Source organism: Cetorhinus maximus, unplaced genomic scaffold (genome assembly GCF_964194155.1).
Source record: "Cetorhinus maximus unplaced genomic scaffold, sCetMax3.hap1.1 HAP1_SCAFFOLD_368, whole genome shotgun sequence".
NCBI classification, from domain to species: domain Eukaryota; kingdom Metazoa; phylum Chordata; class Chondrichthyes; order Lamniformes; family Cetorhinidae; genus Cetorhinus; species Cetorhinus maximus.
Genome location: NW_027596314.1, coordinates 177,462 through 201,778, shown reverse-complemented (window position 1 = coordinate 201,778; position 24,317 = coordinate 177,462). Strand labels below are relative to the sequence as shown.

Below are 24,317 nucleotides of genomic sequence, written 5' to 3'. Positions count from 1 at the left end.
TTTCTGTGCTGCAAGTTTCTATGATTCTAGGAGTTGGCCATTTAGTCCCTCGTCCCTGTCAGATTTAAATTTAATTTCGCCTCAACTGCTGTTTGTGGAACAGAGTTCCTAACTTCTACCTCCCTTTGTGTGTAGAAGTATTTGCTGACTTCACTCCTGGAAGGTCTGGCTCTCATGTTTACACTATGCCCCCAGAGTCTAGGACTATGACTCTTCTTTGGAACTGACTGAATCTTTGTCTGAATCTGGGGAAGTGAGGACGAGCATGGTCTAAAAATTGTAGCCATGTCTTTCACAGTGAAATGAGGAAACAATCGTTGACACAAAGCTTGACAAGTTTGGAGTTTTCTGCCACAAATGACAATTCCCTCATCAATATCACTACCCATTCACTCCACCTTCCCCTCTCAAGATGACAATAGGCAGTTACCTGCATAAGCCAGGCCTCTTACCAGGGTTTCCAGTCCCGCACACACCATGTGTTTTTTTATTCTATGATGGGATGTGTGCATTGCCCATCCCTAATGGCCCTGGAGCTGTGTGGCTTGCTGGGCCGTTTCAGAGTGAACCACATCACTGTGGGTCTGGAGTCACATGTAGGCCGGACTTGGTAAGGACGGCAGATTTCCTTCCCTAAAGGGACATTAGTGAACCAGATGGGTTTTACGATAATTGATAGTTTTATAAATTATTAACTAACTCTTGGAGTCCAGGTATCATTCCGGTAAAACTGTGCTGCACTCACAAGGACAATAACCCATAGTCCGATGTTGGGACTTGAACCCATGTCCCCAGCCCAGTGGCATTACCACTGGGGCACCGTCTCCCCGCCCTCCAAGCTCGCGCGCGGTGTCCAGGCTCCCCCCGGTTCACAATCTGCACCCGCCCTCCAAGCTCGCGCGCGGTGTCCAGGCTCCCCCCGGTTCACAATCTGCACCCGCCCTCCAAGCTCGCGCGCGGTGTCCAGGCTCCCCCCGGTTCACAATCTGCACCCGCCCTCCGAGCTCGCGCGCCGTGTCCAGGCTCCCCCTCCCCCGTTCACAATCTCCACCCGCCCTCCGAGCTCGCGCGTGGTGTCCAGGCTCCCCCCCGGTTCACAATCTCCAGCCGCCCTCCGAGCTCGCACGTGGTTTCCAGGCTTCCCCTCCCCGGTTCACAATCTCCAGCCGCTGGCTTCATTTCTCACCCTTTGTGATCTCAACTCCACCGCTCCTTCTTCCAGCTCTGGTTCTAGTACTGCGCATGCTTCAGTCCCGGCCTAGCCCCGCCCATCCATCACTCCAAATGGTTGGAGGGCAAACCGCTCCCGCTCAGTCCTCTAGTCCCGCCTCTCTCTTCCTATTGGCCCGGAACCGCTGTCAATCAGCCGGGCATTGTGAGCTGTCAGGTGAGCGGTCACTGTCGGGAGCGGGTTAATAAACCCCGGGCAGGGGGGGGCGGGGTTTACAAATCCCGAGTGCGGCCCCAGAGCCGAATATTAAACAATGAACATTCTCCACTCTCACTATCCGCCGGACAGGTAGATAAGGTGGTTAAGAAGGCATATGGGATACTTGCCTTTATTAACATTTAAGTTATGAAGAGAGGTTGGATAGACTTGGGTTGTTTTCCTTGGAGCAGAGAAGACTGAGGGGCGACCTGATCGAGGTGTACAAGATGATGAGGGGCATGGACAGGGTGGATAGGGAGCAGCTGTTCCCCTTAGTTGAAGGCTCAGTCACAAGGGGACACAAGCTCAAGGTGAGGGGCAGGAGGTTTAGGGAGGATGTGAAGAAAAACTTTTATACCCAGAGGGTGGAGAATGCGCTGCCTGGGAGAGGGTGATGAAGGAGGATTGCCTCACATCCTTTAAAAAGTACTTGGATGAGCACTTGGCACATCATAACATTCAAGGCTATGGGCCAAGTGCTGGTAAATGGGATTAGGTAGGTAGGTCAGGTGTTTCTCACGTGTTGGTGCAGACTTGAAGGGCCGAAGGGCCTCTTCTGCACTGTGTGATTCTGTGAACAACCTCAAACAAAGAGACCAGGACCCTCCGAGCATGCACAATTCACCCGGCCAACCCGCAGCAGATAGAGCGGTTTCTGAGATGTTTGGGACTGTGGGTAATATGGATGCCATTAGAGACCCAGAGTCCGTTGATCATTAAAATAAAAGCAAAATACTGCAGATGTTGGAAATCTGAAATAAAAACAGAAAATACTGGAAAAACTCAGCAACTCTGGCAGCACCTGTGGAGAGAGAAACAGAGATAATGTTTCAAACCCACTATGACTCTTCATTGGAACTGACTTAATTTTTGTCTGAATCTGAGGAAATGAAGGCAAGGTTATGTTGATATAGAGATTGCAACTAAGAAAGACCAAGGCCCACCTCCTACCATCCAAACCCTGCAACAATGGATCTGTTGGCCAATCTTTGCAATGAATCCGTTTCATAAATCTGTAACAGACCAATACATAATTCTTCTGCTATGTTTTGCATTTGATGGGAATTATCAAATGTTTTTACGACTACGAGCTTGGGTTGTGGATGGTGATGTCTTCGCTCTTCTCTGTTGATCGAATCCAGAAGGGCTACTGTAGTTAAAAGGACTTGGCTTGCAAGATACAATCGCATTTAGAGGGATAAAGGAACATTTTAATATCATAGTTCAGTGACACCTGATCACTTACCAACTGAGTCAGTTTGTAAAAACGTAAAGAAAATAATCACAGCTGCTACAGGTTATTCTCTAGCTACAGTGAGATAGGTAAGAAAGGAATCAAGAGAAAGGAATCAACGGTGCAGAGGCATTCGAAGAGAATGGTTTGGTTAATGGTGTCAAAGACTGCAGACAGGACGAGAAGGAAATTGCGGCAGAATTTACCTCTGCCATATTCACATAGGCTGTAATTTGTGACTTAAATAAGAGCTGTTTCAATGTTGTGGCAGTTACAGAAATCTCATTGAAGGGATACAAACATGGAGTTCTGGGAAAATGTGCTTGGATTTGGGAGGTGACAAGGACTTTGGAGAGGAAAGGGTGATTAGAGTGGTAGTTGGCAAGAACATTGGGGTCAAGGGCTTGTTTTCTGGAGGATAAGTAGTTATGGCAGATTTAAAGGAAAGGACAGTACCTGAAGAGAGAGAGAGCTGTTAACAATATCAGCGAACATGGGAAGGTTGGGTGATCAATTGGAATAGGAATGGAGGAGGTGGGTTTTATGGAAAAGATAAGTTCTGAGAAGCATGAGGGAAGATTGGAGAGAAGCTAAAGAAAAAAGCAGATTCAGGGCTGCAGCAAGGGGGCTCTTTAGAGGCAGTTTGGCCCAGTGAGTCAGTGGAAGGGAGGAAAGCAGCAGAGGCAGCTGATCGGATTGTCTCAATCTTAGTGACAAAAAAGCTCCATGGAAAGTTTGGACCAGGTCACTCTCCCTCTTAAAAACATTGACATCTTTTGCTTTCCCAGCTTGACACATTTATTTGTCTGACAAAGGATGGCCTCTTTCTTAATATTCACAGTTAAAGGGGCGGGTACCCAGGGGTAATAAATTAATATAGGGCAGAGGTATATCTAGTGTTGTTAAATGGTACATATTATTTATGGTTCTCTAATTAAGTACATTTATTTCATTCCTTGTGAATAAATCCATTTCAATAAGAATTTCTGAAATGTTTGCTCCACACACAAAGGGTTTCATCAAGTTTTCTCGTGGAGTTTGAGACAAAATCAGCTTTCAAAATGATGCAGAGTTTCAGTGGCCAGTAAGTTCACAGATGACATAAAAATTGGTAGTGTTGTAAATAGTGAGGAGGAAAGCCTTAGATTACAGGATGATATACATGGGCTGGTAAGATGGGCAGAGCAGTGGAAAATGGAATTTAACCCTGAGAAATGTGAGGTGATGCATGTTGAGAGGACTAACAAGGCTAGGAATACATAATGAATGGTAGGACCCTAGGAAGTACAGAGGATAAGAGTGACATTGGTGTACATGTCTATAGACCCCTGGAAGCAGCAGCACAGGTAGATAAAGTGGTTAAGAAGGCATATGGGATATTTGCCTTTATTAGCTGAGGCGTAGAATATAAGAGCAGAGAGGTTATGTTCGAGCTGTATAAAATGCTAGTTAGGCCACAGCTGGAGTACTGTGTGCAGTTCTGGTCGCCACACTATAGGAAGGATATGATTGCACTGGAGAGGGTGCAGGGCAGATTCACCAGGATGTTGCCTGGGCTGGACCGTTACAACTATGAAGAGAGATTGGATAGGCTAGGGTTGTTTCCCTTAGAGCAGAGAAGGCTGAGGGGGAACACATTAGAGGCTTACAAAACTATGATGGGCATAATTAGCGGAGGTGTCAATAATAGGGGGCATGGAATTAAGGTAAGGGGCAGGAGGTTTAGAGGGGATTTGAGGAAAAATATTTCACCCAGAGGGTGGTAGGAATATGGAACACGCTGCCTGAGGGGTTGGTAGAGGCAGGAACCCTCGCAACATTTAAGAAGTATTTAGATGAGCACTTGAAAAGCCATAGCATATAGGGCTACGGGCCAGATGGTGGAATATGGGTTTAGAATAGACAGGTGCTTGATGGCTGGCACAGTCCCAACAGGCCGAAGGGCCTGTTTCTGAACTGTATAACTCTATGTGACTCTGTTCAACAAATGAGGGAGATCCGTGCTCAGCCATGCCCCTCACTCACTCCGATTGGGTGGGGGGACCTGCTGCTCCCGTTCGGTCCTCCATCCCGCTCCTTCCTCCTACTGGCCTGGAGCTACCATCAATCACACGGGCATTGTGAGCTGGAGCATGTTCAATACGGCTGCTCCATCTATATCGGTGCACATGCGCATTGCGAGTGGTGTCCAGAGACAGACAATTGAAGGGAACAAAAGCAAAAATTGCTGGAAAAACTCAGCAGGTCTGACAGCATCTGTGGAGAGAAAGAGTAGTTAACATTTCGAGTCCATATGACTCTTCATCAGAACTAAAGAGAAATAGAAATGTAGTGAAATATAAGCTGTTAAAGGGGGTGGGACAGGTGAAGCTGGATAGAGGGCCAGTGATCGGTGGAGGCAAAGGAGAGACTGCAAAAGATGTCATAAATAAAAGGTCAAAGGGGTGTTGACGATGGTGATATGAGCTAAAGGATGTGCTAATGGTGACATTAAGGGTGGAAAGCAGGGTGAGCAGTGACCGATGTCCCTAGTGGGGGGTGAGGTGTGGGGGAGGGGATTGAAATAGGCTTAAAGGTGGGAAATAAACAATGAATAGAATTAAATTTCAAAAATAATAATAGAAATCAGTGAGAAAAGAAATATATATATATATATATATGTAAATAAAATTAAATTTAAAAAGGGGGATAAAAGAGGGGGTGAGGATGGAGGAGAGAGTTCGTGACCTGAGGTTTTTGAACTCAATGTTAAGTCCAGAAGGCTGTAAAGTGCCTAATTGGCAGATGAGGTGCTGTTCCTCCAGTTTACGTTGAGCTTCACTGGAACATTGCAGCAGGCCAAGGATGGTCATGAGAGCAGGGTGGTGTGTTGAAATGGCAAGCGACAGGAAGGTCTGGGTCATGCTTGCGGACAGACCGAAGGTGTTCCAAAAAGTGGTCACCCAGTCTGTGTTTGGTCTCTCGAATGTAGGGGAGACCACATTGGGAGCTGCAAATGCAGTAGACTAAATTGATGGAAGTGCGAGTGAATTGCTGCTTCACTTGAAAGGAGTGTTTGGGCCCTTGGATGGTGAGGAGGGGGGAAGTAAAGGGGCAGGTGTTGTACCTTCTGCGATTGCATGGGAGGGGGTTGAGGTGTAGGGGGTGATGGAGGAGTGGACCAGGGTGTCCCAGAGGGAACGGTCCCTATGGAATGCCAACGGGGGGAGTGAAGGGAAGATGTGTTTGGTGGTGGCATCATGCTGGAGTTGGCGGAAATGGTGGAGGATGATCCTTTGAATGCGGAGGCTGGTGGGGTGATAAGTGAGGACAAGGGGGACCCTATCATGGTTCTGGGAGGGAGAGGAAGGTGTGAGGGCAGATACACGGGAGATGGGTCGGACACAGTTGAGGGCCCTGTCAACTACCGTGGGTGGAAAACCTCGGTTAAGGAAGAAGGAAGACATGTCAGAAGAACTGTTTTGGAAAGTGGCATCATCAGAACTATGCGACGGAGGTGAAGGAACTGAGAGAATGGGATGGAGTCCTAACAGGAAGCAGGGTGTGAGGAGCTGTAATCGATGTAGCTATGGGAGTCGGTGGGCTTGTCATGAATATTGGTGGACAGTCTATCACCAGAAATTGAGACAGAGAGGTCAAGGAAGGAAAGGGAAGTGTCAGTGATAGACCATGTGAAAGTGTTGGAGGGGTGGAAATTGGAAGCAAAATTAATAATTTTTTCCAGGTCCAGGTGACAGCATGAAGTGGCACTGAAGCAGTCATCGATGTACCGGAGAACGAGTTGTGGGAGGTTGGGAGACTATGAGGTTGGAAGCTGTGGAGGGAAGATCTCCTTTTGACACACAAAATAAACCCAACAGTCAAGTACTGTGTGAAGTTCTGGTCACCAAATTATAGAAAGGATATAGAGACACTGGAGAGGGTGCAGAGAAAATTGATAAGAATGATACCAGAAATGCATGGGTTTACATATCAGGAAAGAATAAATAGACAGTATCTCTTTTCTCTTGAAAAAAGATGTCTGAAGCTGAACTAATTCAGCACTTTAAAATTATGAAAGTTTTAATGCAGAGGAAACAGAGAGAATGTTTCCTCTTGTGGGGAAGAGCAAAACTAGAGACCATCAATATAAGATAGTCACCGAGAAATCCAATAGGGAATTCAGAAGAAACTTCTTCACCAAGAGAGTGGTGAGAATGTGGAACTCAAGACCACAGGAAGTGGGTGAAGTGAATAGTATATGTGTATTCATGGGGAGGCTAGACAAACATATGTGGCTGAAGGAAATATTAGGTCATGATGATAAATTTAGAAGTGGAAAGATGAGAGGTGGCTTGAGTGGAGCATAAACACCAACATGCACTGGTTGGGCTGAATGGCTTCTTTCTGTGCTGTATATCCTATATAATCCTGTGTATGGCTTAACTGATCGTCCAACCTGGAGAGACACATGGACACCAGCAACAGGGCACTGCACACAGTACTTAGCTATTGGGTTTCTGTTGTGCATCAGGTAGGCTTTGCTTTTTGCTTCAATGACAGATGTCATCTCTGCTCAGTAGGTCTCAACCCAGCCTTTATTGAGGATTCCACCTTTACCAAATGTTACTGCTGCTGTGTGAGAAATGATTGAACTCAGCGACTTCCAAACTTCATCAATATCAATGTTGATTGATTAAGCTTTTATTGATGTGCCTGTAAAATATTTCACTGTTTTGATTCCTGTTGTTTGATAATTTAATTTCATAATGGAGGTTTCACTTTGAAGAGTGTGTAAGTCAGTAAGAATTGTCAGCAAAGATTAAGCAACAGGGAGAAACCATGGAAATGTGGGGACTGTGGGAAGGGATTCAGTTCTCTATCCCAGCCGGGAACTCATTGGCACAGTCACACTGGGGAGAGGCCATTCACCTGCACTGTGTGTGGGAAGGGATTCACCGAATCATCCAGCTTCCAGAAACACCAGCACATTCACAGTGAGGAGAAACTGTAAAACTTACTCCGTGTGTGGGAAGAGATTCACTCAGTCATCCATTCTCCGGATACAGTCTGTGAGAATTCTGTTCTTTCTTTGACTGTGTATTAATATAGTCTGCAGGAGTTGTGTTCTTTCTTTGCCTGTGTGTTGATCTGTAGGGTAGAATCTGTGGAGGTGATGTCATGCTTTGAACCGGCTTGTCCGAGTTTAGAACTGTGAGATGGTGGAGGTGCAGAAGTTCTATGTAATCACAGAGGAATATGTGTGCTCTCATCAACAGGCAAATGCTGTTCACATGAACACACCTGTGTTTGGACAAGAGCCACATGATTGAATAGTGAAATGTCCATGGACAGTTCTGATTGGTGGCCTCAAGGGAGCCAGTTGGGGGGGTTTCCAGCATAAGAACAGTCCACCTGAGGGGTTTGGTACAGTGGAGAAAAGAACAAAGGAAAGAAGAGAAAGAAACACGAAAGCTGGAAACTCCACAAGAAAACTGGAAGCTCCAAGGAAAGAAGCGTGCTCTGCTGTCCAGATATGACAAGGGAAGTATAGAGCTCACGTTGTTCTGTAAATCACTGCCTGAACTTTACCTTTAGTCTTTAAGTTTGTCCTGCCTTTCTCTTAATAGAGCTGCTCCATAACTGAAATTGATTGACACATCCCATCCTGATTCACTTGTGTGTCCAATCTCACTGCCCATCAGGTTGTTCAGTCTGATAAGAGACCTTTTAATTGTTCTCACTGTCTGAAGAGTTTTCAAAGCTCTAAAGATCAGATGAAATACCAATGGAGAGAAACCATTCACCTGCACTGAATCTGGGAAGGGATTCACTCGATCATTCAACCTTCTGACACACCAGTAAGTTCACATCTGACCGTATTGGTTGGATTCTATTGTTCTGTTGTTATTCTGGCCACCGTCTGAGTCTGAGCCACATTGTTCATCATCTCAATGTTGATTTCACCCTGAGCTGATTTTGTGACCAACATCCACTCCTTTACCAAGGCATAGACACTTAGAAACATAGAAAATAGGAGCAGGAGTAGGCCATTTGGCTCCTCGAGCCTGCTCTTCCATTCAAATGATCATGGCTGACCCTCTACCTCAACATCATACTCCCCCTCTTTCCCCAAACCCCTTGATGCCTTTCATGTCTAGAAATCTATTCAGCGATTTGGCCTCCACAGCCTTTTGTGGTAGACAATTCCACAGGTTCACCACGCACTGAGCAAAGAAATTTCTCCGCAACTCAGTCCTAAATGGCCTGCACCATATCCTGAGACTGACCCCTTGTTCCAGACGCCCCCCACCACCCACCCCTCCAAACCCAGCCAGGGGAAACATCATCCCTGCATCCAGTTTGTATACTTCTGTCCGAATTTTATACGTTTCAATGACGTCCCCTCTTATTCTTCTGAACTCTAGTGAATACAGCCCTAGTCGACTCAAAACTCTCCTCATACAACAATCCTGCCATCCCAGGAATCAGACTGGTGAAGCTTTGCAGGCACTTCCTCTGTGGCAAGTATATCCTTTCTTCGGTAAGGAGATGAAAACTGCACACAATACTCCAGGCTGCCTGCTTCCAGCTCTGTAACATTTCCCATTGCCCATTTCAAAATGATGCAGTTTCAGCCAATGAGGCTGATCTGGACTCAGCCCCGCCCCTCATTCACTCTAATTGGTTGGAGGATCAGCAGTCGGTCCTCATGCCTCCAACCCCGCCCCCTCTTCCTATTGGTCTAGCTCTGCCGTCAATCAGCCGTGCATCCTGAACTGTCAGGTGGATAAACCCCGGGCAGGGGGGGCGGGGTTTACAAATCCCGAGTGCGGCCCCAGAGCTGAATATTAAACAATAAACATTCTGCACTCTCACTATCCGCCGCTTCCGGCTTCTCTCCGGGAACAACATCAAACAAAGAGACCAGGACCCTCCGAGCATGCGCGATCCACCCGGCCAACCCGCGGCAGATAGAGCGGTTTCTGAGCCGTATGGTATTTTGGGTACTGCGGCCGCCATTAGAGATCGAACTCACTTAATCTTCGTTTGATTCTAGGAAAGTGGGGGTGAGATTCCGCTAATGTCGGTGTTGAAAAATAAGAAAGATCAAGCTCCATCTTCTACCATCCGCATCCTGCAATAATGGAGCTTTTGGCCAATCTGTGTAATGACTCTGTTTCAATAAGTCACAGAAGACACAGTTGCTCTGCAATGCCTTGCATTTTAATGGGAATTTTCAGATATTTTTACTGCTATTAGATTGGGCTGTGGACTATCGTCTTCACTTTTCCCTGTTGATCTAATCCAGGAGCGGTGATATATTTAGAAGGACTTGGTCTATAAGAGACAGTCAGTGTGAGACTGATAATGGAACATTTTTATGTTAATGTCTAGTGACAAATGATCATTTTCCCAGTGAGTCAGTTTGTAAAAAAAAACCTCAAATAATCACAGCTACTGCAGCTGATCCTCTTGCTACAATTTGATAAGAAAGGAATCAGGGATCAGTCCCACCCAGCTGGACAACAGTGAAGAGGCATTGAAGGAATTTTTGTTTTAATTCATTCATGGGATGTGGCTAGGCCAGCATTTATTCACCATCCCTCTGGATGGTTTGGTCAATGGTGTCAAAGACTGTAGATGGGCCAAGAAGGACAAAGGACAATGAGAGAGAGTTTACCTTGGTTACATTGGATGCAGTTTAGGATGATGAGAAGAGCTACTTCGATAATGTGGCAGAGGCAGAAATCTTATTTGTCGAGCGGCCAAATGGCCTACTTCTGCTCCTATTTCATATGTTCAGATTCAAAAATGGAATTCCAAAAAGATGGGCAGGATTTGGGAGGTGTCAACACATTTCAGGACTTAGAAGGGGAAAGGGAGCTTGGAGTGGTTTGCAAGGATGGTGGGATCAATGGTCGATTTTATTGAGGGGGTGATAATGTCAGATTTGAAGGAGAGAGGAGCAGTGCCTGAAGAGAGAGAACTGTTAACAATGTTAACGAACATGGGAAGTTTGAAGATCAACAGATGAGTGAAAATAGGGCTGGGGTAGCAGGAGATGGGTCTCATGGCAAAGCTAAGTGCTGAGAAGGAACGAGGGGACATGGGAGAGAAACTACAAAAAGATGCACGTTCAGGGTGAGGGGGGAACATTCAAGGTTAATTGGACTGGCGATCTAGTGGAAGGGAGGGAGGCAGCAGAGGCAGCTGATCAAATTGTTTCAATCTTAGTGACAAAGAAACTCCATGAGCTTCTCACACTTGTTGGCGATGAGGATGGAGGAGACAGGGGAGAGGGAGAGCCCTTCAAAAGGAACTAACTTGTCTCAGAGATACTAAAAAGACTCAACACACTGTATTTAACACAAAGCTGCTGATTTGAATTTTATCCACAATACTATGCCCTATAACTGGGCTGGAGTTTATTAACATCAGCAGAAACAGACCCCAATGAACATAGTTCAGTTCTGTTTGTGATTAACAGCAAAATCCAATCACGATAGTTACTTGTGAACTCCCTGGTGTGCCAGTAGGTGGGATGACGAGCGAATCCCTTCCCACACTCAGAGCAGGTGAATGGCCTATCCCCAGTGTGAAGAACTGGTGTTTCAGTGGGCTGAAAGTGTATTCAAAATCATGAGGGGTCTGGACAGGGTTTATGGGGAGAATGAGATGAGCTCCCCCTTCTGAAAGGATCAAAAACGAGAGGGCACAGATTTAAAGTAGTTGCTAAAAGAAGCAAAAGTGACACGAGGAAAACCTTCTTCACGCAGCGAGTAGTTAAGGTCTGGAATGCACTGCCTGGGAGTATGGTGGAGGCAGGTTCAATTGAAGCATTCAAAAGAGAATTAGACTGTTACCGGAAAAGGAAGAATGTGCAGGGCTATAGGTAGAAGGCGGGAGAACGGCTCTAAGTGAAATGACCAAAGAGCCGGTGCAGTCACGATGGGCTGAATGGCCTCCTTTTGAGCTGAAACAAATCTGTGCCACCCGGCCACTTCGGAGGCTGAGGATGTTTCTCCTTATGGGAGAGACGACAACTAGGGGCTGCTGTTTAAAAATAAGGGGTCTCCCATTTAAGACAGAGATGAGGAGAAATTTGTCCTCTCACAGGGTCGTCAACTGTGGAATTCTCTTCACCAGAAAGCAGTGAAGGCTATTGAATAATTTTGAGGTTGAGTTAATTCTTGATTTACAGGGAGTCAAAGATTATGGGGGTAGACAGGAAAGTAGAGTTGGGGCCTCAATTAGATCAGCTATGATCTTATTACATGGCCGAGCAGGCTCACAGGCCTGAATGGCCTACACCTGCTCCTAATTCATATGATTAACTGCTTTCTACCACAAGGCCTTTCACTGGGAGGGCCACTGTAGATTTCATCCTCTAGCTCCAAGCCAGGCAAATCTTCCAGCTTCTTTTCCCTCACCAACTCCAAGTGAGCTGCAAACTACACAAGCCCAGATGTGCAACTGCCTTCTGTGGGAAACACCCAGATAAATTAAACAAAAGAACCTTCTAACTCCAACAGCCCATCTCCATGGCAACGTGGCATGCTTTAGGATATTCCAAAGAGAAATGCATGAATATCTTTTTCCATCCATACAGCATTTTATTTTATGATCCATATGAAATGTGCAATGGATATTCGCAACAATCCTCAAAGAGCATCAGCCCACTGGAAACAAAGTTATGAGACCAGCCAGTCCAGCAGAAAGGGATCCTCCCACTTCACCAACTGTCAGGATGAACATGGTTCAGTTCTGGACGTGATTAACAGCAGCAATAAGATCAGAATCCAATCGCTGTGATCACTTGTGAACACGCTGGTGTGTCTGCAGGTGGGATGACTGAGTGAATCCCTTCCCACACACACAGCAGACGAATGGCCTCTCCCCGGTGTGAACTCGCTGGTGCCTCTGCAGGCTGGATAATCGAGTGAATCCCTTCTCACACTGAGAGCAGGGGAATGACCTCTCCCCAGTGTGAAGTTGCTGGTGTAGCAGCAGGTTGGATGACTGGGTGAAACCCTTCCCACACACAGAGCAGGTGAACGGCCTCTCCCCGGTGTGGACTCGCTGATGTGTCTGCAAGTTGAATAACCGAGTGAATCCTTTCCCACAATGAGAGCAGGTGAATGGCCTCTCCCCCGTGTGAACTTCCTGGTGTGTTAGCAGATTGGATAACTGGGTGAATCCCTTCCCACACTTAGGGCAGGTGAACGGCCTCTCTCCAGTGTGAACTCGCTGGTGTCTCAGCAGGGTTGATGAATCACTGAATCCCTTGCCACACTGAGAGCAGGTGAATGGCCTCTCCACTGCATGAACTCGCTGGTGTGCGTGCAGCTGCCATGAACCACTGAATGCCTTCCCACACACAGAGCAGGTGAATGGCTTCTCCCCAGTGTGACTGCGTTGATGAATTTCCAATGCAGACGGGCATCGGAATCCCTTCCCACAATCCCTACATTTCCATGGTTTCTCCATGGTGCGAGTGACCTTGTGTCTCTCCAGGTTTGACAATCAGTTGAAGCCTCGTTCACACACAGAACCTGTGTACAGTCTCCCTGGCTGTGAATGCAGCAATGTTTCTTCAGACTGTATAACAGTTCATAGCTCTTTCCAAAGCCAGTGCATTGGAATACACTCACTCGGATGTGTGAGAATCGGTGCTTTTCCAGTCACACTGATGTTTCAAATATTTTGAAGCAGACATAACAGACAAATATTTCTTCTAGGTTCAAAGGCTGCTGATATTCAGATCCCGATTAATCGAGTGGCTCTGCCAGATCTTGACGTGACCTTTGGTTTGAGCTTTCTGACTGCAAATCATCCCCTTCTAATGTCCTGTAAAAGGAGTTTACAAAAGTCATCACAGAAAGTCTGCGATAGAAGTTCAGAACAGACAATTCTAGTTTCTATGGAACATTCTTTCCCCTCTCATTCCCCAAAAGCTGTAAATCTCCATCCCCAACATGCTCCCTGCATTTTGAGCTCTCAGGAATGTTCAGACAGATTCAAAATGTTAGCTCTGTTTCTCACTCCACATATGCTGCCAGACCTGCTGAGTTTTTTGCACCATTTTCTGTTTTACTCACTTCATTCTCACTCTTTTATACCTCATTTATACATTCCCAATTCTCCTGAAGGAGCCAAAAAGATTGTAATACTTGATTAGCGATACAGAGGGGATATGAGGAAGAACTTTATTTAGACGGCGAGTAGTCATGGCCTGGAATTCGATGCCTATGAGGATGGCAGAACCGGAGATGATCAATGGTTTCAAAATGAAATTGGATAGGGAGTTGAAAGAAAAACTTTCAGGGGAACGAGGATACAGATGGAGAATGGGATCGACTGGATTACTCTACAGAATGTCAGCATGGATCTGAGTTTCCAATTGGACACCATCTGTGCTGTAATGAGTTTATGACTGGAAATATAGAATACAGCTACAGTATTATTACAGGACTAGAAATAATAATAAATGAACTTTAATACAGAATAATAAATAACTAGACATTTCTCTGTTGTTACGATCCCTGTGGAAACCAATAACCTTAAAATAAACAAATTCCCAGACAACCCCAACGGAATAAACAGAAGGACAAGGTTTTATTTTTTAAAAACGATGCCGGTAACAATCAAACTAAATTCAACATAAATGAAGCCTGCATTAACAGACAAATAGCATTTCAATAGACCGGATAAATATGACTTTAAACAGCTGGAGCATCAGCCTGGTCCACAAAATCACCAGCATTTCCCCCCTCCGCATATTTGGCACTAATTCCAGTTACAGAGTCCCACAACTCTCTGTACTTCCCAGGGGAGGGAAAGAAAGTGATTTACTCACGGATGTTGGACCGAGGAAGAAGTTTTAATGTTTATGAAGCTAAAAACAAACGCTGTGCCGTTTAAAATCAAATTGCATTGGAAGAAAATGAGAAGAAGACATTTTACACAGTCCCCTCCTCCACTCCCATAGCTGGCAGCCCAGCACGCAGGCGCAGAAAGCGCTTTCTGTCCGGAGCAGGCGCAGTGCGGCTGCCGTCAGCGGTCGCTCTCGATCTCTGTTTGGACAAGCCAGTCGCCGTAGACAGAGGGGGAATTCGCTGAGCGGCTTCTCGCTCTGGCCGGAGCCGTCAGCCGGTTGCCTGGAAACTTTGGCTCGAGGAGGTGCAGGGAGAGGGGGAACAATGGGTGGGGCTCCCGTGTCCGCGCGCCTGGTCCGCAAACTGGAACCCGAGGACGTCACCGCGGAGAACAGTCAGTCCTATTGGCTGACTCAGGCGTCACAATGATTCAGAGGAGCGTTCCCAGTTCACATTGAGAGCAATGGACTTGATGGTCAAAGTCTCTCCCCCGAACACGCGATCGGGTTACTCTCCCTCATTGTGGTCGGACCGAGGTTAACCAATGGGAGGAGTTGGACGACCGGAAGGTGGATGGTCCTCCAACCAATCAGAGCGCGGGCACTGTCGCAATGACGACACGGAGCTTCCCCCATTGTTTGAATGCGGATGTTGGACAATGAGCTTTTAAACCTGTCCATTACTGCCCAGCAAAGCTGCTGATGCTGCTTCTCTCTCTGAATGAGGATTTAGCTTCTCACACACGTAAACTTTCTCCCCAGTCCCATGTCAAATATCTGTGAGTAAAACACTTTCTTTTTCTCCCCCTTTCCATTTCTTTTCTAATTCTGGGTTTAAATTGTTGACCTGCAGGAACTGAAGGGAAAGGAAGAGGGTGCAGGCTCTGGAAAGGTTGGCCCAGGTCTCTCTTTCTCTCTTAAAGACATTGACATCCTTTACTCCCTCAGCTTGACACATTTATTTGTCTGGCTAAAAGGATAGCCTCTTTCCTAGTATTTCTAATAAAATAGGCGGATTCCCCAGGAGATGCCTGACATTTAAGGTGGCAGTAAATTAATATAGGGCAGAGATATGTCTAATGTTTTTATATGGTAAATATTTGATTTTTTTTGTTGACCGATAATAGCTTTCATTTATAAATATGTCTAGTCTTGTAATATAACTCTAGCTACCGTTATATATTTCCAGTCATCGAGTCATTACAGCACAGGAATGTATTCAGCAACTCAAGTCCATGCCGACTCTTTAGAGCTATCCATCCCATTCTCCCTCTATACCCTGTTCTCCTACAAGTTTATTTCCTTCAAGCGTCCACCAATTTCATTTTGAAATCACTGATCATCGCAAGTTCCTCCACCCTTGTAGGCAGAGAGTTCCAGGTCATGCACACTCACTCCTAAATAAAGCTTTTCCTTGCATCCTCTCTGTATCTTTAAACAAGTAATGCAGTGTATATTATGCACATTTTAAATCCAGTAATGTATACATATATATATAGCCTGCATAATTATTTCAAAGGCCCCTGTGCCCTGGACAGGAAGCAGTGCACATGGATCTGCTGATCAGCATGAAATGGCACCTTCAGGAGATTTGGGAGGTACAGCAGAGTGAGAATGGAGGGACAGTGTGTGGGACAGAGAGTTACTGCTTCTGGGGAATACGAGAGAAAGAGTGTTCCGTAGAATCTAGAATTATGTGTTGTGATTTTTTATCCTGCACTGACAGTGATGACTTTTCTAAACTCCTTTTACAGGATATTAGGAGAGGACTTGTATCTGGGAAACTCAAACCAAATATCGCATCAAGATCTGACAGAGTTATTGGATTCATCAGGACCTGAATATCATCAGCTCTTTGAATGTGGAATATGGAAGGAGAAATGTTCCCCTGTTCTGTCTGTGGGAAAATATTTCAAGCATCAGTGTGACTGGAAAAGCAGTGAGACACAGACAACTGAGTGACAGTGCTCCAGTGCACTGACTGTGAAAAGAGCTTTGAACAGTTATACAGTCTGAAACAACATTACGCCATTCACAGCGGGGAGAGATTGTACACATGTTCAGTGTGAAGACGAGGTTTCAACTGAGCGGTTAACCTGGAGGGACACAAGGACACCTGCACCATGGAGAAAACGTACAAATGTGGGGACTGTGGGAAGGGATTCTGCACCCCATCTGCGCTGGAAACTCATCAACGCATTCACACTGGGGAGAGGCCTTTCACCTGCTCTGAGTGTGGGAAAGCATTCACTCAGTCATCCACCCTGCTGAAACACCAGCGAGTTCACTCCGGGGAGAGGCCTTTCGTCTGCTCTGAATGTGGGAAGGGATTCAGTAATTCATCTCACCTGCTGACACACAAGCGAGTTCACACTGGGGAGAGACCATTTATCTGCTTTGGGTGTGGGAAGGCATTCACTCAGTCATCCAACCTGCTGATGCACCAGCGAGTTCACACCAGGGAGAGGCCATTCACCTGCCCTGAGTGTGGGAAGGGATTCAGCGATTCATCTGCCCTCCTGACACACCAGCGGGTTCACACCGGGGAGAAGCCCTTCATCTGCTCTACATGTGGGAAGGGATTCCCTCAGTCATCCAACCTGCTGACACACCAGCGAGTTCACACCGGGGAGAGGCCTTTCATCTGCTTCGAGTGTGGGAAAGGATTCACTCAATTATCCCACCTGCAGACACATCAACGTGTTCACAATGGGAAGAGGCCATTCACCTGCTCTGGATGTGGGAAAGGATTCATTCAGTCATGCAACCTGGTGATGCATCAGCGAGTTCATACCAGGGAGAGACCGTCCATCTGCTCTGAATGTGGGAAGGGATTCAGAGATTCGTCCACCCTGCTGAGACACCAGCGAATTCACACTGGTGAGAGGCCATTCACCTGCTCTATGTGTGGGAAGGGTTTCAGTCAGTTATCCAGTCTGCTGAGACACCGGCGAGTTCACAAGTAATTACAGGGGTTGGATTTTGCCGTTATTGCTGCTGTTAATCACATCCAGGACTGAGCCATGTTCATTCTGACAGTTGGTGAAGTGGGAGGATTGGAGATGTACTAGAATGGTGTCAGGGATGAAGGGGCTTGGAGGAAGGTTCAGTCATGGTTTTCAACAGAAAATTGGATCATTATCTGAAGGGGAATAATTGACAGGGTTATGTGGAAAAGGTAGCGGAATGACACTATGTTCTCTGCTCTTGCAGAGGGCTGGCACAAACACAATGGGCTGAATGGCCTCCTTCAGTGTTGTAACCATTCTATCATTCTAGAACACCAGCTAGATGATTTTATTCAACACAGCATGACAATGGGTCGCACTCTTACCTCTGAGTCAGGAGGTGCTGCGTTCGAATCTCCAACCCAGAGACTCAAGCCCCCAGAATCCACAGCTGACACCTCCGGTGCCAGTTATGAGGGAGAGCTGTCCTGTCGGAGGACCGTCTTTCAAGTGAGACATTAACTCGAAAGCCCCATCTGCCCTCTCAGGTGTATGTAAAAGATTCAATGGCCACAATTGGAAGGAGAGCAGGAGATCTCCCCTGGTGTCCTGGTGCCTGATATTTATCCCTCAATCAACATCAGTGAAAACAGACACTCTGGCCATTGCCGTCTGTGGGAGCTTGCTGTGCACAAATTGGTTGCCACGTTTCCTACAGTGTGACCACATTTCAGAAAGTGTTTCATTGGCAGTGGAACACTTTGAGACTCCCTGAGGTGGTGGAAGGTGCTATATAAATGCAAGTTTATTTTTAAATCAACACGCTCCTATTCTTACCGGCAGATTGTCCAGCAGGAGCAGGAGCCAGCTGACCTGAGGGTGGGGGGGAGGGGCAGTGCAAGAACTCCCAGTGTCGACCAATCTGCTTCCGTCCAAAGGCCACTGAATACACTGTGGGAACTGGCTATTTAAAGGGGATGCCTTATCTTGCTCGTCTGAGAATCCACCCCTTTCCCCCTGTGAAATGCTGGCTGAGAATAGATTTTGGGGCTGGTCAATGTACTGAAAGTACCTCTGCCATTGAAGATGTTTGTCTGTAAACAATTGATTTCACAAATTAATGGATGGATTTACCGAAACTTGATACACCAACCATGCAAGAACTGTCCTATCTTTGGTGCAGTTCTGGATCCTGGAATTTTTTTGAAGGATCCGTTCACATTGGGAAATCAGGAGAATTGACTTTTTCTTTTCAATTGTTGTGGTTTGTTTAATTTTAAATGGCGATTGCTTTGGATTGTTGTGGATTGTCTCTGCTGCTGGGGTGGAATTTATCACAGCTGTCAAAATATCAGCAGAGTTTTCAGAGCAGGTTGTTGGCTGTGGATTAGCCTAAGACTTCCTTGGTCTTAATAAATGCATTTATTTTTTTCAGATTTGTCCTTACAGAGAATGTTTTCATCCCTGTTTGTCTGTCTGTCTGTAACAATATATCTTAAAAACTAATGGATGGATTTGAACAAAACGTGGTACACAAATAGGGTATGGCCATAGGAAGAAATGATTAGATGTAGTGAACATGCAAACTGGATCCAGGCACTGGATTTTTCATATTCAAATATTTGGGCCCTGTTTTCTGCACACAAAAGGAATTTGTCCAAGCATTTTGCCTTTTTAATTAAACAGGAGTTTGGGGGACAATTGTTCCCTGATGCATTCCCCATGGCAACATCTCAACCAATCAGAATTGACTTGCCATTTCTGAATTTGAACAAAAGCTTGGGGTAACTGTTCCCTGGTGCACTCTCCATGGCAATGCCTCAACCAGTCAGAGTCCACTTGACAACCAATTAGCACCCTGTTTCTCAGACAGTTTAAACTGTTGTTCCCTTTGACATTTGGTATTCTTGCATCTATCTTGATGAGTGCAAGACAAAAAGCTTTGACAGCATGTCTCTTTTTTTCAGCAATATTCAAATGTTTAAAAGGATTTGATAACATTGGGAGATTGGTTGAAATAACATTTTTTTCTCCCCAACAATTTATTGTAAACAAGAACAACAAATTGGCTGAAAAGTCACATATGCCTGCGCTAGCAAATTGGTTAATTTTAGTGGTAAATGTTCACGATCCGGACCGTTTCCGGATTCAAAAATAAGTTATGTACATGTAGTTAAAAATTCTATTTATGAAATCACACAAACGACCGTTTCTGCTTACTGCGCAAAGGTAAAGGATTGTACAGGCATCAGCTAATCCCACACTCCCAATAAAGTATATAGTCTGGTATCAGCTGATTATATAATCAGAAAAATGCTGATGTAATCTTATGACATCATCACAATAGAATGCGTTGACATCAGCGGATTGCACAATCCCATTGGAAAGGTTTGATGTCAGCTCGATCTTAGACATAAGTAGTGTAGTGGGAAATGTACAGAACTGGACCAGTTTTCTTCAGTCAACAAACTCTGCTGCCCGTCTCCCAACTCACACTCAGTCCCGTTCATCTATCACCCGCTGTGCTCACTGACCAATATCGGCTCCCACTCAAGCAACGCCTCGATTTTAAAATTCTCCTCTTTTTTTTCAAATCCCTCCCCAGCATCCTTTTTTTCAAATCACCACATGGTCTCACGTCCCCCTCTCCCCATCTCTGTAATCTTCTCCATCCCTAAAACCCTCTGAGATATCTGTGCTCCACTAATTTTGGCCTCTTCAATATCCCCAATTTCAATTGCACAACAACTGGGGGCTTTGCCTTCAGCTGCCTGGGTCCCACGCTCTGGAATTCCCTCCTTAAACCTCTCTGCCCCTTGATCTCTTGTGCTTCTTTAGGAAACTCCTTAAAACTAAGCTACTGGTCAGCTCTTTATGTGGCTTGGTGTAACATTTTGTTTAGTAATGGCACCTGTGAAGCACATGATTAAAGGTGCTATACAAATGCAGGTTGTTTTTGTTGTTGTGGTTTAATCATGTTCAGCGGAGGTTGCTGTTGTTAAGCAGTCAAAATGCTTTCTTGCTGCCTCCTGAGAGAGCTACAGGAAGGCTGTTGACTACAATTGGCCATGCAATCTTCAATGTTTAAATATACAGAGGATTGGAGACATTGTTATGTCGGTCCCTCAGAACTAAAGAGAAACTTGTCTCTCTAAATATATATACCAGGATGAGGCTGAAATGAAATCTGACCCTTTTAACCAGCACAAAGACAGGAAGCTCAGATTCACAGGCTGCAGAAGGAGTCCATTTGGCCCATCATGCCCGTGCCATCTCTTTGAAAGGAATTTCTGATTCATCCAACTGCTCTACTCTTTCCCTACAGCCTTGCAAATTCTTCCCTTTCAAATATTTACACCTTGGAAATAAATAATCGAATCTGCTTTCAGGCAGATCAGAACAACTCGCTGTGTGAAAAAAATAAAATTTACATAGAAACTAGGAACAGGAGTAGGCCATTCGGCTCCGCCATTCATTATGATCATGGCTGATCATCCAACTCAATAGCCTGCTCCCGCTTTCTTCCCATACCCTTTGATTCCTTTCGCCCCAAGAGCTATATCTAACTCCTTGAAAACATACAATGCTTTGGTCTCAACTACTTTCCGTGGTAACGAATTCCACAGGCTCACCACTCTTTGGGTGAAGAAATTTCTCCTCATCTCAGTCCTAAATGGTCTACCCCATATCCTCAGACTGTGACCCCTGGTTCTGGACTCCCCCACCATCATCTCACCTTCTGGATCCTTTGCCAATTACCTTAGAGGGACTCACTTTCTGTTAAACAGCCTGCCAATTCCTTTCACCCACTTTCCCTAAAGTGCATAAATCTAATCAAAAGTCCAGCAAAATCAAATATTTTTACTGATAAAATTTATTAATGTAACAGAACATGGTTTAAAAAAAACAGAAAATTACTTGAGGATCAAAGACAACCAGAGTAAAAGGATGTTTTAACAATGTTCTGGATCCAAATGGTTTCTTTTTGGCTCTTCTGTACCCTGTCCTCATGACTCCCCACTTTGGACACAGGAGCACTGAACCCCGGGAGGGGTCACATCACCATCTCTCCCTCCCTGATTGGTTGGAGACCCATTTCCCAGTCAGTCCTCCAGCACCTTTCTGTCTCTCTCTATTAGTGCGACGTCCGTGGCAGTTTCCCAACTGGGCCACAAGCCCTGTTATTCTCAGCTACATTGAGCCTTCAGCTCCATCGCCTGGCTGTCATTCACATGCGCAATAGAGAGACAGAAAGGCATAGGAACTCAAATGGGAACTCGAAACTTTGGCTCTAAACCAACACTGTAACATTTGTCAGTCCTGTATGTGTTTTTTATACTAGGGTTTTTATTATTAGATTTAGGTGCTGGAGGCAAAGGGTGGGGGCTTTTAAAGGGTAACTTTCCCTTTCTAAATTTGTGTTGTCTATCGTGTCAGCAGTGGCTCTCACTCTTATTTCTGAGTCAGAAGGTTGTTGGTTCCAGTCCCAATCCAGGGGCCCCAGAACAAGAATCAAAATTGACATTCCTGGTGCCAGCACTGAGAGAGTGCTGCACTGTCAGAGCTGCTGTCCTTCAGACGAGCAATACACCAAGGCCCTGTCTGCCCTCTCAGGTGGGCGTAGAAGAACCCACAGCCACTATTTCGAAGAAGGGCAGGAGAGTTATCTCCAGCAGGGACTGAGAGAGAAATCCTGGGCCCCGGTGCTTTTCCTGTTTCCAGGCTATCAGGCTTCTCCGTGCAACAGAACTTTTAAGGGGCCAGAGAACAAAGACTGAATGGCTCACAGTTGTATCTGTTTGGTCATCAGCAAGTCTGAAGACTCTGCTGATCGCTGCTTCTCACCACAATATATTTTCAATATCTGCAACGCAACATAACTTTATCACGATATTTCTAACCGCAAAAAACTCAGAAAAAACAGCAAGATGGAGCGGGATAACAGGTAACTGGACAAAAGGACAATATTGAAGTATATGGAAAAGACTCTTGTAAATCATGTGCAGTAAAACAGGTTACTGATTCACTCTGAGCTCAATCTGCGCTCCTGTCCTGGTGATCTCATCCCACAAATCCTGCTCACAGTAAACTTTCACCAGCAACAAAATAAACAGAACTCCAGCCAGGATTCCACCCTCTGTTCGCACGATAATTATAGATGACAAAGGCCATCGAGTCTTGTTCATCTCACCTATCTCCATACACACATATGTATTAGGAGCAGGAGTAGGTCATTCGCCCCCATGAGCCTGCTCCACCATTAGATAACAGTCTCTACATTTCACCAATGGCTACAACTCAAAAGTGCTGAATTGGCTGGAAAATATCAGAACTCTCAGCCTGACAGATCTGTTTTTTAAGCTGGTCTGTCAGGTCTGTAGCTCTGGCTGCTCAGTGAGGACGATGCAAAACTGTTTGAAACAACGAGCCCAGCCCACACCTACTCACCTCCCCCACCCACAACATCCCAGGCCCTGCTGTTTGGCACTGTCTGAACCCCACTCTCCCGGGCCTTGATCCCTGGTGTCGTGGGCCAATATTTATCCTTCAGTCAACATAACCACAAACATATCATTTGGGTCATTATCACATTTCTGTTTGTGGGATCTTGCTGTGTGCAAATTGGCTGCTGAGTTTCCTACATTACAACAGTGACTACATTTCAAAAGTGGCTGTAAAACGCTTTGAAACATCCTGTGGTTGTGAAAAGCGCTATAGAAACGCAAATCCTTGTTTAATTGTCAGCAAATTTGGTTACATTACACTCAGTCCCTCGTCTCGATCATTTATAAGGATTGAGACCTCATTTTGTGTATGAACCTCCTGGTTGACACCTTTCCGAATGCTTTTTGAAAGTCCAAATACACCACACACAAGATGAGGAATTATTTGTTTTAAAAACACAGCGAGTTGTTACGATTTGGAATCCACTGCCTCAAAACCAACTGGAAGTAAATTCAACTGTATCATTCAAAAGGGAACTGGACAGATTCTTGAAAGAAAAAGAAAATTGCAGGGCAATGGGATTAATTGGAAAACTCTTTCAAAGAGCCTCCAATTGCCTCCTACTGTGCTCTATGAGCCTCATGCGCATTTAAAGGATCTTCAATTGTGGGTGACATATTAAAGCAATCAGTGCCTCCTCTTCTCTGTATGTTTAGTTTAACACTTCAATGTCCCCTTCACATTCTCTGAAGTGGCAGATGGAGTTTAATACAGGGAAAGTTGAGGTGATGTAATTTGGCAGAAGGGACAGGTAGAGGCAACACAGATGTAATGGCACAGTTCCAAAGAGTGAGCAGGGACAGAGGGACCTGGGGGTTCATGTGCAGAGATCTTTGAAGGTGGCAGGACACAGTGAGAGAGGAATTAGCAAAGCATGTGGGATCTTGAGCTTCAGAAATAGAGAGCTTGGGTTGGATCTTCAGTACCGAGGTGGGTAGCTTGGATCTGGAAATTTTCCAATTGCTGGACCTCCCTTGGTTTAAAGGTTCCCAAATGTTGTGATCTTCACTCGGGGGCGGGGGGAGGGGGGGTGGTGCTTTGAGGTGGGCGGTTATGGATGGAGTTGGTTGCTGTGCCACCAGAATCGGAGCTTAGGTGGCTAACAGGGTGCCCCAGCATTGAGGTGGGCTGGTTAAAAGGCCTGCCTCCATTCTCTGGGACTTGATCCCAGTTGCATTGTAACCTTTTGGAATCTCTGGTCCTCGCCAGTGGCACCCACATGCCAAGAGAATGTTTTAAAAATAAATTAATAGACATGATTATTTGGAATAATTGCCCACCCACCAGGGGCAGCAGTCCAACACAATTCCTCCTCACTAATTGCAAGTGAGCCAATTGCAAGCC

The 24,317-nt window shown here is 45.6% G+C and overlaps 1 protein-coding gene and 1 pseudogene across 1 annotated transcript in view; one reads left to right on the top strand and one right to left on the bottom strand.

The window, feature by feature from the left end:
• The window catches only part of LOC144673478 (uncharacterized), a 78,462-nt gene that overhangs the window by 22,609 nt on the left and 31,536 nt on the right, over window positions 1-24,317 (top strand). The window contains exons 4-6 of the mRNA XM_078535298.1: window positions 7,551-7,639; window positions 11,581-11,588; window positions 16,650-17,482. Coding sequence (XP_078391424.1) covers window positions 7,551-7,639; window positions 11,581-11,588; window positions 16,650-17,482 — 930 coding nt within the window. The remainder of the gene's footprint in view (window positions 1-7,550; window positions 7,640-11,580; window positions 11,589-16,649; window positions 17,483-24,317) is intronic.
• LOC144673477 (uncharacterized) overlaps window positions 12,239-24,317 on the bottom strand; it is a 35,650-nt pseudogene continuing 23,571 nt past the window's right edge.